The following is a 14,970-nucleotide window of genomic DNA, read 5'->3' on the forward strand; positions in this document are numbered from 1 at the left end:
TGGTTCGAGTTTGAAATAAAAGCAATGCAATTACTACCTGGAATAATTTAATCTAATCTAATCTAATCTAATCCTATCCGATATAACCCATCCATTGATATACTCTCGCAAGACAAAGGGAAATCCAAAACACCAAATCGTACCGCACCTCAATAGCTATCGCGAGTGCTCAGGGAGTAATCCTAACAACTATTAAAAGGTTAGTGACAATTCCGCAGGAAGGGAAGTTAGAGATTATACCAAAGGGAACTAATGATGCCCACCACCATCACCACCATCACCACCACAACCATCACCACCGCCTCCAGCTGGCCCACCACCACCATCACCACCGCCTCCAGCTGGCCCACCACCACCATCACCACCGCCTCCAGCTGGCCCACCACCACCACCACCACCGCCTCCAGCTGGTCCCCCACCACCACCGCCGCCCGGAGGAGGAGGAGGTCCGCCTGGAGGCGGTGGAGGTCCTAGACCACCACCACTACCACCACCACTACCACCACCACCACCACCACCTCCACCACCTCCACCACCTCCACCTCCAGGACCAGCACCAGCAGCCGCGAGTGCGTCAGCAGCTCTCTTGGCTGCTATCCCGGCAGGTTTCCATATTGTCCACTGTAAGAAGTTTGGGTCAGCAACCCTGACACCCAAAGGATACTTCCTAATGTATTTGGGGTCTAAATCGTCGATAGCATCCTGCTGTCTATCGCGACGCCTAACAAGAGTCTGAATTAGCCTTTGATTACTGGCATCAGTTCTAGGCATATATACCCTCAGTTCTTTTGCATTTATCCGGTGCTTTCCCTCCTGGTAATCCGAATCCTCTGCAGGAATATCGATCATGCTATAATCATCTTCCTCAACGTGAGGGAAAGCCGGGTTCAACGGGGGGGATTCCGCACCACCCAGGTTAGCACCCGCGCCTGCTCTGTGGAGGACCGCCAATATCCTCCGAGGCCTGGCATTGCTGTTCTTCAACCAACCTTCGAGCTCCTCTGAATCGGTAATTTGTACCTCCACCGGCCGAACGGGAGGAACAGCTGCCGGGGGGACATCCTCAATTGCCCCCCAGATAGTCCTGACTGCTCTGCCGGGTGCGGTGTACTTCTGGATCAAGTTGCATAGCTCGAGGAAAGTTATCTTGGTCAAAATTCCGATGAACGAAGGTTCGTTCAGGGGATCATTCCAGTCATAAGTAGGTGGTGGGACGAGCATAAAGAATGCCCCTAGAGCATCGGGGTCTACCACGGTAACCATTATGGAAGGTCGCACGAGTTCTGGAGGTACTGCACGCTCTTTCCCTTTGCGAGAGCGTCTTCCGGCTGCCTAAACACCGCCGTCATCATCATCATCACTATCACCGGCAGCCTCTTTGAACTGACGGTCTCCCTGTCCCCTTGATAACTTATCCTTCATACCAACATCTGCGATGAGCCACTGTAGAGCACTGGCCAGTGCTCTACGGGCATCGTGTAACGGGGGTGCCTTGAAAGGGCGCGACCGTGAATTCGATCAGGTAGATAGGCAGAAAGGAATTCGACAAGCTATCCTTTCGGCTCGTTCGATGGAAAGATAGAGTTTCATTTGTTTGATCGTTATTTGTAGTCTAGAAACTTAATAACTTTAAGGGGGCTCCTCGCTGGTAAAGACTCGCTGATCCCCCCGAAACCAAGCTGGGGCAACCGAGTTCCTTTATGGAAGTTCGGCGCCCCTTCCTTCATTACCTCTTTCCTTTTTTCACTGGCCGTCCGCCTTTCAAATAATCTGGGGGCACCACCTATTTTCTATCAGGGGGGAGGAGAAGAGTTGCTACCACACCGCGGACGAATTTTCGTCCGAGTCAAATCTCGCAATCCTTGCCAAGAAAGGGTCGGGATCCTAGGAACTAGAGGAAACAGCCGACCAGACAGCAATTGCTTATTCAGAGTATTTAGAATAGATTTGGGTGTTTTTAAAGCAAAGGTTTGTTTTGGTAGTTTGGGTCGCACTTTTACTCCCCCCAAAGATGCACCGGGCTGAAACAGGAGGGTTCCGGCGGTTCGACGCTCCGGGGGTTATTTTTGGGGGTCTAAAACGTGTTTATTTTGCAGTGTTTCCTCAACTCCGCAATGCGTTCATTCAACCACCCCAAATGGACCGGAGCATCGCCAGGATCCTTTCTGACGTGGTAAAGCATATTTTCCGGGCATCGGCTGCAAAGTTATTGCGCCTCAAAGGTTGAATGCCAAGGTATGGTAACTTATGTTTGGGGTTACCCTTCCTTATTTGGTCTGCTCGTCCTGCTGCTCTAGTTTTGGTCCAGTCGTCTAGCTTGACTTGTAAGACTTCTTGCTCGCCAGGATCTCTACCCTCTATACCAATAGAGGTAGGGGCTCATCTGCCCTTCTCTTCACCCATCGATGAAGAACCAGCTGCGGTTAACCTAGGGCCGTATGGCTTGACTGGTAGAACAGGTATTTTTGTAACAGCCCTACTGTGGCCCTGTTACACTACTCCTCCCTCCGGTAGACTCGTCCCGAGTCTAACCTAGGGTTTTTGGTATGGTACGTTATGAGCATACAAGAAAATGTAGCTCTAATAATCATTCCATACAAACTCAATGTAACGGGGACAGCCTTTCCTCGTATCGCTAGAATCCGAGAGAAAGGATTTGGCCGTGCAAGATAGAAATCAGGAAATCGGATAGTTGGGCGGGAAGGATCCTGAGTACTTATACTCCAAAGGATTCCATTCCCTGCTCCTACTCCCTTACTAAGTTCTGGTGATCCCTTCTAGCGGAAGGGAAGCAATACCACCGCTACCCCGCTTCTCTCTAAGCGTTAGCGGGTGCTTCCGGTTCCGAAGGCAACCACCCTTAGTCAAAGCCTTTGTAACACCTGCAGTCTTGATTGTCGCACAACCGGGACCTGCATGAATGAGCTACCGCTCAGGCGTAAGCTTAATCATTGCTGTAGAGCTCTTCACTTATTGTAGACTTTCCCAGGCATAGTCCCTGCCACTACCGGCGGACTTATCATGCTCAGAGGATGTAGAGGATCGCCGAGCACTCAAAGCTTCACTCTGGCTGGCCTTCTAATCATTGGCGAGGCATAGACTCGTCAATCATTGCTCCCATGAATAGATCCTCTTCCTAGCGCTCAGAATGTAGTTACTCTGACAGCTGGTAGCTAACCACACTGCCGGTACTTGCATGTCACTGTGCAACTGGCTTCTATCAATAACTCTCAGCATGTAACCAGGCCCTGTGTGTACTCATACACCAGACAGTTGAAATGGCTCCGTTACACTCTATTTTTTGCATCCATTTCTATTGACAAAGGAAACCTCAAGTGAAACGTGTGACCTAACAAGGGGAGACTCGTTTTCTCCACGCTTATCCCAGAACACTCCGTCGTCTCGGTTTCCCGCACTATCCTGTATTACCATGCGTCCCGTGATTTTCGGGGATACTTCGCATGGAACTCTCGGAGTGGCTCGTCTGCCATTCCTTACAACAATTTGTACGGTTCCCAAGAGTCTTCTGAGAGATAACCCTCCCAGGTAATCCGATATTGCACGAACTTCTTCCCACGACCAGCCTGCTGTCATTGGCTATCGGCTATTTTCTTGAGAACGTAACTGCCTTCCCCTTGAACCTCATCCGGAGGTGGAAGCAGTATAGCTCGTTGAGGGTCCAGCAGAGATATATGGAAGATATCATGAATGTTCCACTGAGTGGGTAGATTCAGCCTGTAGGACGCGACGCCAAGTTTCCCGACAACCTCAAAAGGACCCATTTTTTTTTGGTGGTCTAGCTTATTTGAGGGTCACTTGGTTAAGATGTTGCATCGGTCCAGCATCACCTCGTCCCTAACCTTCAGTTCTGGAGCACTCATCTGTTTCTGATCATACCATTTTTTCTGCTGTGCTTGTGCCGCGCTGGACGCGTCGAAGTTGTCTAGTTTCCGTTTAAGTGAGGGCCAAGTGGAATCTGGTTGAAACCTATAGTTCGCGTAGAATGGCGATGCTTTGGTTGACTCTTGGGTGGCCGTGTTGTAGGCGTACTTGGCAAGCGGGAGTAACTCTGCCCAATCGTCCCGCTGACAGAAGCAATAGTTTTTTGAGATACTGTTCTAGCGTTTGGTTGACTCTCTCAGTTTGCCCGTCAGTTTGAGGACGATATGTTTCGAATCTAGAGTCCTGATCGGAGATAATCTCCTCAGGAAGTTCATGCAGTCGCCATATCTCCCGGAGGAAGATTTGAGCAAGTTCTTCGATGGTTGCTTTGGTGATAAAGTCCATTGAAATGGAACTCCAAGGAATAGAGAGGACCTCTAAAGGTTGCAACATCCCTTTCTTCTTGTGTGTTTGAGGCTTTAGCGCGTTGACATGTATCGCAACTCTGAACGTATTCTTCCACATCGTTGTCCATCTTTTGGCAAAGGACAGTGCCCGAAGGCGTTCTGCCGTTTTGAATTGTCCAAAGTGACCAGCAGTCTTCGAATCATGTAGGGCGCTCAGGATCTTGAGCTTCAGTTCCCGATGATTTGGAATGTACCACCTTTCCTTATAGAAGACGTGTCCGTCCTTTAAAGTCAGGTATCGGTTCACCAGATTCCCAGAGGTGTTCTCAATGGCTTTTTTCAAAGAGAGGTACTCTGGATCTAAGGCTGCTTGAGCCCAGATTTCATCCAGGAGCACCGGTGTGAGTTTGCAGATTTGGGCTGATCTTGCACATGCTGAGTTGATCATAACGATCGGGTGTTGGACAGAACCCATTATAGGTTGTCCTGGCTTAAACAAGAATTTCAGGGTCTTGATGAGCCTTACCCCCCTCTTTAAGGGCGTGGTCCCAACGCCGCGACAAGATGTCTGGTTTGGCGTTTTTAGTTTTCCAGGGCGGTATACAACTTTGAAGTCAAACTCCGCGAGGTTGGCCGCCCATCGAGCTTATCTCGGTTTCAGCGCCCCCCCCTTTTTTTTTTTTTTTTTTTTTTTTTTTTTTTTTTTTGCTGGTTGGTGACGACCGTGACCGTATCTTTGTAGGAACGCAGAAGGTGACTCCGGGGGTGGTGTACCTCTATGGGATTCCGGGGACAACCCCTTGGCGAACCCAGGCTGGAGGAAACCCAGAGGTGTAACGGAGGTAAAGCGAGCCCAACTCATGCCTAGGTTCGGAAATATGGGAACTGAGGATCTTATCATCCACTAACTGACCCTTGGCTGTGAGGGTAAGGGCCTTCCATTGGGCTGCCGCATCATCCCTAGAGATAGCTTCGCCAAAGGCTGCTCTGAGAGCATCCACAAAGGAACCCCAGCACTTCCATTTCTCATCTAACACCACCGACATCCCAGCTATCCGGTTGGCAGAAGCTTGGTCAATGGAGCTGTGGTAAGCCTCATACCAGTTGGCTGGGGCTTCTCCTTCCATCAGGTTACCAGCATATCGGATCCTAACCTCTTCGTAGGTAAAGAACTGGCTTTCAATGGAGAAGACATTCTCACATTGCCTGATGAAGGTCTCCACATTGTTTGCTTTGCCATTGAACTTGGCCTGAGGGTGTGCCTTTGGTTCTCGGGCCCTGGAGGCAGCGGAGGGGTGTGAGGGGGCCGGAGGTCTCATGAACTGTGTCATGGAGGCCAGGAGCTCTGTCTGCTGCTTCTCCAGCATCTTCCTGAGGTATCTCCGCCATCTTCTCCTATCTCCATACTCAGGCTCCGAATCTGAACTATCTGAGTCCCCTCCCGGGTTGGGATCGCCACCAACCGGGGGGACTATTCCATTTTGTCCACCATTACCCGCTGGTTCTGGGTTCTGGTTTTTTCTCCACCGGGGGTTTCCCTCCGGCTGGAGGTTTCTCCTGGGAGACTTCGCTCGTTGAAGTATGACACAATGGCACCTAACTCCTTGTCGTGAACGTCATAATTCCGTTCGGCTTGTGACATCATTTTGGAGTAAAAGACTCCTGGATACCACTTGTTGTCATCTCGGTGAAATTGGGACGGTATGCTAGATTTAGCGAAGTTGGAGGCATCGGTCTCAATCTTGGTAGCTAGCTCGGCATCAAAGTGGGCTAGTACGGGGGCGGATGGAAGGCCTCTTTCAGGACTTCGAACGCATGCTCCTATCCCTCAGACCAGGTAAACTCGGTGTTCTTGTCTCCTTCCACGGTTAGTGCCGGGTTCGGTTAAAGCCGGACCGAACTCCTGCTTCGGCTAACCACGCTGATTCTCGGAACTGGAATAGGAGTTCGCTTATAAAAGCGGGGTATCCGTCGAACTAAGGAGGGTAAGAATTCTTTTCCTTCTATTCATTCTACACTCCAGGGAGTTCGATCTTTCCACACCCAACACCAAATTTATCACCTCCTTTCAGCAATAATGTTTTTCTTTATTCTATTCCTCTCTTTGTTCATTGCGATCAATTCGTCTATTGTACAAGCGTTTTTATCTAACGCTAGTCGATCTCGGCGGGGGACAAGGCTTAGATCCTCAACTGGTGCGGTTGTTACTGATCTCCTGGAGCTGGATGGTGGTAACACCATCCACGCTCGGAGAGTTGCTCGTAAAGCCGTCCGATCACGGAGTGCTATGAGGTAGGCATGATCCAGCGAGTTGTGTAACCTCTTCTTACTACCGCTAATGCTTCCACAGGCATGCTGTTCCTCGGAGTTTGGAGACCTCGACCTTCGATGGCCATTTCAACCAGGTCCCATTTCTGACTCGGGAGGATTACCGTCGTCCTTATCCCTTCTCCCAACCAGGGGACAGAAGTGTTGGTCAGGCTCGTGTCCGTGCGGCACTGATGGAGAAACGGGAACAGGTGCGGTGGATGCGGGATGAGATTGCGCGAGATGGAAGGGGAGCTGAGTGGATGCGGCAGCGAGTGGTCCAAGAAGAGGCAAGGGAGAGACAAAGACTGGCTCTCCAAGCATATTACGAGGCATGGTGGCGCCAGAAGAAAGCCAGTTATCCCCCTCTTCCGGACTCTTCCTGCCGTCATCGTGGACGAAGTAACGTTGACTTTGGTTGGGACTGGGGCCCAGATGGGGAATGGGGGCCGTTGGTCAATGGGACTATCAGGATTTTCTAGGAGCGATCCTGAATGTGGTCTCCTTTCCGAGCGAAGCTGGGCGCTATAACCCTTTGAGCGAATGTGGGCGCTATAACCCTTTGAGCGAATGTGGGCGCTATAACCCTCTGACGGATACAGTGGAGACCATAGTAAAGTGTTAGCCTCTCCCATGCCAGCCTGAGCTGAGAAAAAAAAAAAAGCTAACTGCTCGGTTATTTCAGCCTTGAAAGTGGTCCTAGGTGTTCAGGTAGGTTTTTTTCTTTCTCGTGGGGTTCTTTAAGCGAGGAGCTTAAAGTTATACTGTAACGGGGGTGCCTTGAAAGGGCGCGACCGTGAATTCGATCAGGTAGATAGGCAGAAAGGAATTCGACAAGCTATCCTTTCGGCTCGTTCGATGGAAAGATAGAGTTTCATTTGTTTGATCGTTATTTGTAGTCTAGAAACTTAATAACTTTAAGGGGGCTCCTCGCTGGTAAAGACTCGCTGATCCCCCCGAAACCAAGCTGGGGCAACCGAGTTCCTTTATGGAAGTTCGGCGCCCCTTCCTTCATTACCTCTTTCCTTTTTTCACTGGCCGTCCGCCTTTCAAATAATCTGGGGGCACCACCTATTTTCTATCAGGGGGGAGGAGAAGAGTTGCTACCACACCGCGGACGAATTTTCGTCCGAGTCAAATCTCGCAATCCTTGCCAAGAAAGGGTCGGGATCCTAGGAACTAGAGGAAACAGCCGACCAGACAGCAATTGCTTATTCAGAGTATTTAGAATAGATTTGGGTGTTTTTAAAGCAAAGGTTTGTTTTGGTAGTTTGGGTCGCACTCTTACTCCCCCCAAAGATGCACCGGGCTGAAACAGGAGGGTTCCGGCGGTTCGACGCTCCGGGGGTTATTTTTGGGGGTCTAAAACGTGTTTATTTTGCAGTGTTTCCTCAACTCCGCAATGCGTTCATTCAACCACCCCAAATGGACCGGAGCATCGCCAGGATCCTTTCTGACGTGGTAAAGCATATTTTCCGGGCATCGGCTGCAAAGTTATTGCGCCTCAAAGGTTGAATGCCAAGGTATGGTAACTTATGTTTGGGGTTACCCTTCCTTATTTGGTCTGCTCGTCCTGCTGCTCTAGTTTTGGTCCAGTCGTCTAGCTTGACTTGTAAGACTTCTTGCTCGCCAGGATCTCTACCCTCTATACCAATAGAGGTAGGGGCTCATCTGCCCTTCTCTTCACCCATCGATGAAGAACCAGCTGCGGTTAACCTAGGGCCGTATGGCTTGACTGGTAGAACAGGTATTTTTGTAACAGCCCTACTGTGGCCCTGTTACACATCGGATTCACCCCCATTCCAAATTGGCAGAAAACCGTTGAGGGAGGGCAGGTTCATTAAGTAAAGGCATAGGGCATTAAACGCAACCAATCCGGAGGTGTTTTTATTGACCCAACCTACATTTTGCATTTCCGCCTTTAGGCTGTGGCGGATGCTGGTGTACACTTTAGGTAGGTTGAATAGACCTAAAGTCATCTTCGCTTTGCTTGCTTGAGTCATCTTGAATGCGGGCGAGCTCGGGGATGTCTCTTGAATACTTGGGGATGTCTCTTGAACACTCGGGGATGTCTCTTGGACAATCGGCGATGGCTCGGGTCTAATTCGTCTCTGTCGTACTGCTGAGGGGTGGTCTATTAGTTAGGACGGGCTTGAACTAGAAAATAACCGAGAGGGGTGTCGGGGCTTGAATGTAGGGATCTCCGGTGCAAGAACCTTCAGTGGAGCACCGACGGGTGCTGGTGAGGTAGTAGTAGAGCCTGCTGGGCCTGTTGAGCGGCCTGTTGCTGGGCCTGTTGAGCGGACTGCACTAGACTTAGACCGAGTGAGAACTTGACTTGGGACTATGGTCTTCCGGGCAACGTTCTTTTGTGGAGCACTAGCGGGTGCTGGTGGGGTAGCACAATCCCTAAGTACGGTCGTCCGTACAAGGGCCTCTGGTGAAGCACTGCTGCGTGCTGAGGAAGCAGTGGAGACTGCTGCTAGTGGGCCTGTTGCTGGACCTGTTGCTGGGTCTTGATCGTCACCTATGTATGGTTCAGAGGGTTCAGAACTAAAGTCGGGAAAGGAGTCGGAATCGGTTAGGGTTGCTCCCCAGTTACTCGGGAAAATCCCTTCAGTGTCCGATGGAGCTAGGTTAGTATTTGGCGGAGTCCGGGTTTCAGTCTGGATTGGTGGAGGTACAGGGTTTTGTTTTCGGCTCTTGTTGATCGGGGTGAACCCGGAAAGCACTGGCGACTGCTTAGGGGGTGTTTCTGGTATCTCCTCCGGGATAGGCTTGACAATCTTTGCGGGACGATTTGCGACCTGAGGAAGTTCGGTGTTTATTATGTTTTCGGAACGATTTGTGTTTCTTGGTTTTTCGGTGGGTCTTTTCGTTATCGTCTTCGTCTATGTCACGCAAGCGCTTCTTATTGGGAAGTTGATTTGTGTTCTGTGAACTACCAGGAGTGCTCTGAGCGGTCTTTGGAATCTAATAATGTTAATGTATCACTGTGGTGAGTATGGTTCTAAAATTAATTGGATTAGGAGAGAGAAATACCATCTTATTTATAAAGATTGCAAAGGTTAAATCGCTTGAAAACGGAGGAACTTGAAGGATGAGATTTCAACAGGTAATGTTGAAAGCAATGGAAAACCAGAAGTGATAGGTAGAGGAGAACTTGAAGGTGGTTAGGAACTTTTCACGAACTTGAAGGAAGGGAGGGGTGCTCTTATACCGAGTACGATCAGCTTTTTTCTTGAGCTTATCACGCTTCCGAGAGCACCCACGAATGCTCTAGAAGCACTCGAGGGTACTCGTACTCAATGTTTGCTTCAATATATGACGTTGATCTAAATGCTCCAGGCACACTCGGTGATGCTCTGACTGTACCAATGGTGACGTCGATAACATTCTGGTGTTGGGGTTGGTGCTTGTGTTCTTGTTGGTGTTGGTACTCTGTCCTCTAGGAAGCTGATTCGGAGAGAATGTATTCTTTGAGCTCGTAGTCGATATTAGTGTTGAATTTGGCGCTGAGAACACTGTCTCGATCTGAGGAGACTCCGCGAGTGCACAGGGAGAGAGTACAGATGCTCAGGGCGATAGAATCTAGCATAACTGGCCGCCTGATTGGGGTGGTGGGTGTTTCTTCGTGTTGGTGTTGATGTTTGTATTAGGTTGGTGATGTATGACATCAGACTCGTATTGAAAATCAGCCTTGTCGACCGGGGTGCAGGTGAGAGGAGCCTCATTGGCTGACAAATCAAATCATTCGAGCACTCTGCAGCAGCACCTGCAGGAAAGAACCTCCTCGGCCTTGGCAGAAACCAAATTTTTAGAGCACTCAGGAGTGCTTTGCTAGCATTATGAGACTTCAATGAAATCGTCTTGCCATTTTTGCAGCAAGCGGTACAGCTCCTCCGCGAACTTCGATAAACATCTTCGAACCACACATCCATTTGAAGCAGATGAATGGCTGGGAAACCAATTTTTACGCCTGAAGCGCGATCAAGAGGCACCCGATGACACTCATGATAGCCCGGAAGGCATTCACGATTCCTATTCAGATCCCCATAATGACTCGGATAGTTTGGAGAGCAACAGTATCAATTATCATGACCAAGATCCCGATAATAATTCAGATCTGGAATCCGATTCATATTTTATGATGGAAGAGACAGATGGAGATGCAAATAGGCATAAGGCAGCGACAACGATTTATGAGGGTGCTGGGGAGCGTCTCTACTGCTCGGAGGACTACGACGAATGCTCACAAAACCTTCTCCGATACCCGTGGCACCCATTCAACTCAGCATACGAGTTTAGAATGGCACGTTATTTCATACTGTCGAAAGCCTCACAAGGAAATATCGACAGTTTCCTTCTACACGCTCCGTCAAGCAGTGTCGAATCCTCCTACAGGACTGGGCGAGGTTTTATAAAGAGGTTGGACGAAATGAATGACAAATTGGGAAAGGCGAGCTGGCATCATTCGGAGGTGGATATTGGGGGAGAGAAAATCCCTTACTATTACCGGGATCCAATGGTAATTGTGCGATATCTTCTAGGCCAACGGGCCTTTCGGGAGTCATTGGTGTACGCGCCAGTGGTAGAGCATAATGAATCTGGCGAGAGAATGTACGGGGAAATGCATACGGGAGATTGGTGGTGGGAGACGCAGGTCTGGTAAGCCTCACAAGTGATCTAGAGGCAGTCGCTAATGCTTTCTGGACAGAATACCTTACCGGAGGGGTCGACTGTGGTACCAATTATATGGGCGTCAGATGGCACACCTTTGACAAATTTTAGTGGGGACAAGAAAGCCTGGCTAATGTATCTTACCATCGGGAACATCAAGTCATCGGTCCGGAGCAAACCCACCGGGCATTCGTTAATTCTCCTAGGGCTACTACCAGTCCCACCTAAGCTCGGGAAGAACTCACTCGCTAATTCCGCTTTACGACGTCAGAGTCAAATGGCGCTGCATCGCCCCTTGGGGAGATCTTTCAGAGCATTCGGGAGTGCTCTCAGGAAGGGGAGCTAATCGCATGCGCCGACGGGTACGAACGTCTATGCTTTCTGGTGTTGTCGGGTTGGATCGCTGATCAACCTGAGCATTCAAACTTACAAAATATTAGTACTAGCTCTTGTCCAAGATGCGAGGTGGAATTCCACAGTCTTGGGAGCACTCGCCGGATCTCAAGGGGCGATGATAGCACGTATTCCGCAGGGTACGATATGCGACAGTAGAAGCTGCCGAGTTAGTCAAGCGAGGTCAAGCGAGGTCAAGCGAGGCACGAAGGTCTTCGTGGAAAGGAGAAGTAATAGCGTATATATTGAGAACCAGCGTAGATATAAAAGTGGTCCTGCCTGGTATGATATGCCAGGTACGGACAGTGGTTACGGTAGGGAACTACAGAAGACGTTGCGTAAGGAAAAGAAGAAGAGAAAGGAAAACAGGAACGAAGCGAGGGAGAGCCCCCTTATTATACCCAAGAAAATCCTGCGATGACTAATCCCAATGACTCACGCCGTGCAACCGAACAGAAACCGAAAGAACACGATAGAATTCTCCTGACTAATCCAACTCCGCGTAACCCAACGACTCCACCAACCGATCCGTGAAACCGGAGCCCTACGTGCGATAACGAGGATTACCGGGAGAAGGTAAAGCTATTCAGGGAGAACCCGGGAAACCTGGGACCGGTGGAATACCTTGTCGCGAGATCAGTAAAGACACTCTTCAATGCTTTCTGGGGTATGCCGAGGGTTAATCCATACGATCTCAACAAACAGGACATTCTGCACAATATCTACCTAGGGATGTTGAAGCACATGATGGAGTGGGTTCAGGCTTTCTTGAAGAAGCACAATCGATTGGAGGAATTTGACAAGGCTTGGGCCTCGATTGCGCCTTACCCTGTACTGGCAGTACCGAACAAGGCATATCGTGCCACAACCCAATGGCAAGGGAAGGAGATGAGAAATCTGAGGCGGGTCGTTGTTGTAGCACTCGCGGCTGCTTTGAGAAACCCGGGGGTGGCTGTCAGGGGCGACTTCGCAAAGGCATTGAAATGTGTACAAGGCTTAATCGACTTCCACTTAATGGCGCAGTATGGGAGTCATACGACGTGCACACTGAATTATATGGAGAGCTATCTCGAGGATTTCCATAAGCACAAGGATATCTTGTTAGAATTCCGGGCGTACAAGAGGAAGGTTAAGGATGCGAGAGATCGGACAAAAGCTGTGAAGACCTCAGGCTCCCAGAGCGCTCAGCGAGGTTTGGAGGAGATTCGCGAGATACGGGAAAGGTCTCACTTCAACTTCATCAAATTGCACGTGTTAACGCACTATCGGGAACATGTCGAGCGCTTTGGGAGCATTCCCCAGTACTCCACCGACATCAGCGAACTCGCCCATGTACGTCAGATAAAAGAGGCATACGGAGCATCCAACCAGGTCGATGCTGCAACGCAGATACTGGACTATGGGGTGCGGCGGTTGGCGTTAGGGATTCGAATGCTGAATCTGAAAGACATTGTTGGAGGTCCTGAGAGCACTGACGATATCCTTTGGAGCCATCGAGATAACCTGAAGGAGTTACTTGAGATTTTTAAAATTGAAGACCGGAAAAAAAACACCAAATGAACGATCCATAGTAGAAGGCCGACTGCCTCTAAGGCGTCTTTGCAACCCCTCCACGAAATCGGAAAGACTTTTCAATATTGCGAATGGACTGCAAATAAGCCATACCACGTTATATCGCATGATAAAGGAGTATGCAGAGGATGCGGGATGCTTTCAAAGCTTTGCCGGAAGCTCTGAGAGCATTTTAGAGCGCCGGGTGGAGATGTTCACATGTTTGCAGGTTCCGATACCAATCTTCCAAAGACCTGAGGTGTACGAGGTTCACAATATCAGGTGTACGGGAAACGCGTCTTTTAGGAAAGGAAAAATAAGAAAGGATTGGGTATGGGTGTCGGTAGCGTCCTCAGAGGAGTGGGGAGTGTTTCGGGGTCGCTTACCAGGACGTATCGAGGCTTTGTTCAAGCTGCGGAACAGTGGGGGGCGAGCACATAGACTATGTATAGTGGAGCTACTCGAGGCAAAGGATCGCGGTATCGCTGATAGCTCACATGGGCTCCTGAAGGTTTGTAGGAGGAGGAGGAAGAGGATGTGTGTCGTTAATATTCGGATTATATTGGGAATGGCCCATTTGTTTGAGGTAGAGACTGGTAATTGGTTGGTAAATACTAGGATAGACTTGCGTACGTGGAATGAATTTAGTTGAATACTTGTAAAGCCGTGAGGGCATTCTTGAGTGCTCTAGGAATGTTAGACCCAATTGGACTCTCTAATTCAAAATTCGTGTCGTTCTGCTATGCATGCGGATTGGAAGAAGGAGGTAAAGTTTCGGCCGCTCAGTATTTGAATCTGCCTATCCAGCAAGCTCGCTCCAGGAGGTCAATGCCAGTTCATGTGTGCTGCTTATGCATGGACATTGAGCTTTTCAGACGAGCCGTACCATGGCCTCAACCTCAAGGCTAATTATGACTTTCACGAATCGACAGAAACATACACCTCCGTCAAAGGTTGGGTAGTCGTCACCAGTATACAGGACAGTGCTCGTATCAGTATCCTGCGACTGACCATACAGCGGCGTTGAGGATGCCCACGTTAGATATCTTTTGAGGGACTGGTGCGGCCTTCCTATCCTTTGAGGACGGTGTATCAATCCAAAGGAGCCCAAATGAGGGTTGCCTCACCTTGAGTGGGTATGACGAATGCCTCAGCTCTGTGAGCATTGGGGAGTGCTATGGGAGCACTCGCGGATGCCCTCGCGGGAGCGTTCGCGGGAGCATTCGCGGGAGCATTCGCGGTCCTGTGAGAGCATTCGCGGTGCCGTGAGAGCATTCGCCGTGCCGTGAGAGCATTCGTCGTGCCGTGAGAGCATTCAAGAAAACTGTTAGAGCATTGGGAAGTGCTCGCGTGTACTACTGACGTAATCAAAAGAAGCAAAAGTTCCTAGGTGCTGTGGGCGGAGTCACTCCATCCTAGCATCTCCCGAGGGGGAGGAATTTCATGGCGGCCCATGCGACCAGAGTATTGGCGAGTGCCCTCCGGACGTGAGCCATATCTCCTGGTGGTCCCAGAGAGTGGGACGGTCCTGCGGCGGAGCCTGACGCGAAGGTTGTACTCCGGCGGTGCCGGACGCGCTGGGCGCTCGTGGCGCAGAATGCCCGCCAAGACGTAGGGGCTGCGCCCTGGGTAATAGGCGAGCTTGCTGAGGACTCTGGCACCGGAAAAATTGTGCCAAACTAGAAAAAAACATCTCAAACCTACACCTACCCCCAAAAGCATGGGAGAGTTGAAACCATACGAAATAATT

At 50.0% G+C, this 14,970-nt stretch overlaps 4 protein-coding genes across 4 annotated transcripts; 2 read left to right on the forward strand and 2 right to left on the reverse strand.

Annotated features, from left to right (window-relative positions):
* Positions 1-249: 249 nt before the first annotated feature.
* Positions 250-1,263, reverse strand: LAJ45_09636 (uncharacterized protein; the record flags this gene model as incomplete). Its single annotated transcript, XM_046119177.1, has 1 exon — positions 250-1,263. One exon carries the CDS (start codon positions 1,261-1,263, stop codon positions 250-252), a length of 1,014 nt encoding a protein of 337 aa, XP_045967499.1.
* Positions 1,264-3,812: 2,549 nt separating this feature from the next.
* LAJ45_09637 (uncharacterized protein) lies at positions 3,813-4,764 on the reverse strand (the record flags this gene model as incomplete). Its single annotated transcript, XM_046119178.1, has 2 exons — positions 3,813-4,085; positions 4,135-4,764. The coding sequence occupies 2 exons, from the start codon at positions 4,762-4,764 to the stop codon at positions 3,813-3,815; spliced, it is 903 nt and encodes a 300-aa protein (XP_045967500.1).
* A 5,691-nt stretch (positions 4,765-10,455) lies between these two features.
* On the forward strand, positions 10,456-11,622 carry LAJ45_09638 (uncharacterized protein; the record flags this gene model as incomplete). Its single annotated transcript, XM_046119179.1, has 2 exons — positions 10,456-11,124; positions 11,314-11,622. The coding sequence occupies 2 exons, from the start codon at positions 10,456-10,458 to the stop codon at positions 11,620-11,622; spliced, it is 978 nt and encodes a 325-aa protein (XP_045967501.1).
* Positions 11,623-12,416: 794 nt separating this feature from the next.
* On the forward strand, positions 12,417-13,229 carry LAJ45_09639 (uncharacterized protein; the record flags this gene model as incomplete). Its single annotated transcript, XM_046119180.1, has 1 exon — positions 12,417-13,229. One exon carries the CDS (start codon positions 12,417-12,419, stop codon positions 13,227-13,229), a length of 813 nt encoding a protein of 270 aa, XP_045967502.1.
* Between the last annotated feature and the right edge of the window lie 1,741 nt (positions 13,230-14,970).

The sequence above is a fragment of the Morchella importuna genome, assembly GCF_003444635.1.
Source record: "Morchella importuna strain M04M26 chromosome Unknown Morimp01GS038, whole genome shotgun sequence".
Classification (NCBI taxonomy): Eukaryota; Fungi; Ascomycota; class Pezizomycetes; order Pezizales; family Morchellaceae; genus Morchella; species Morchella importuna.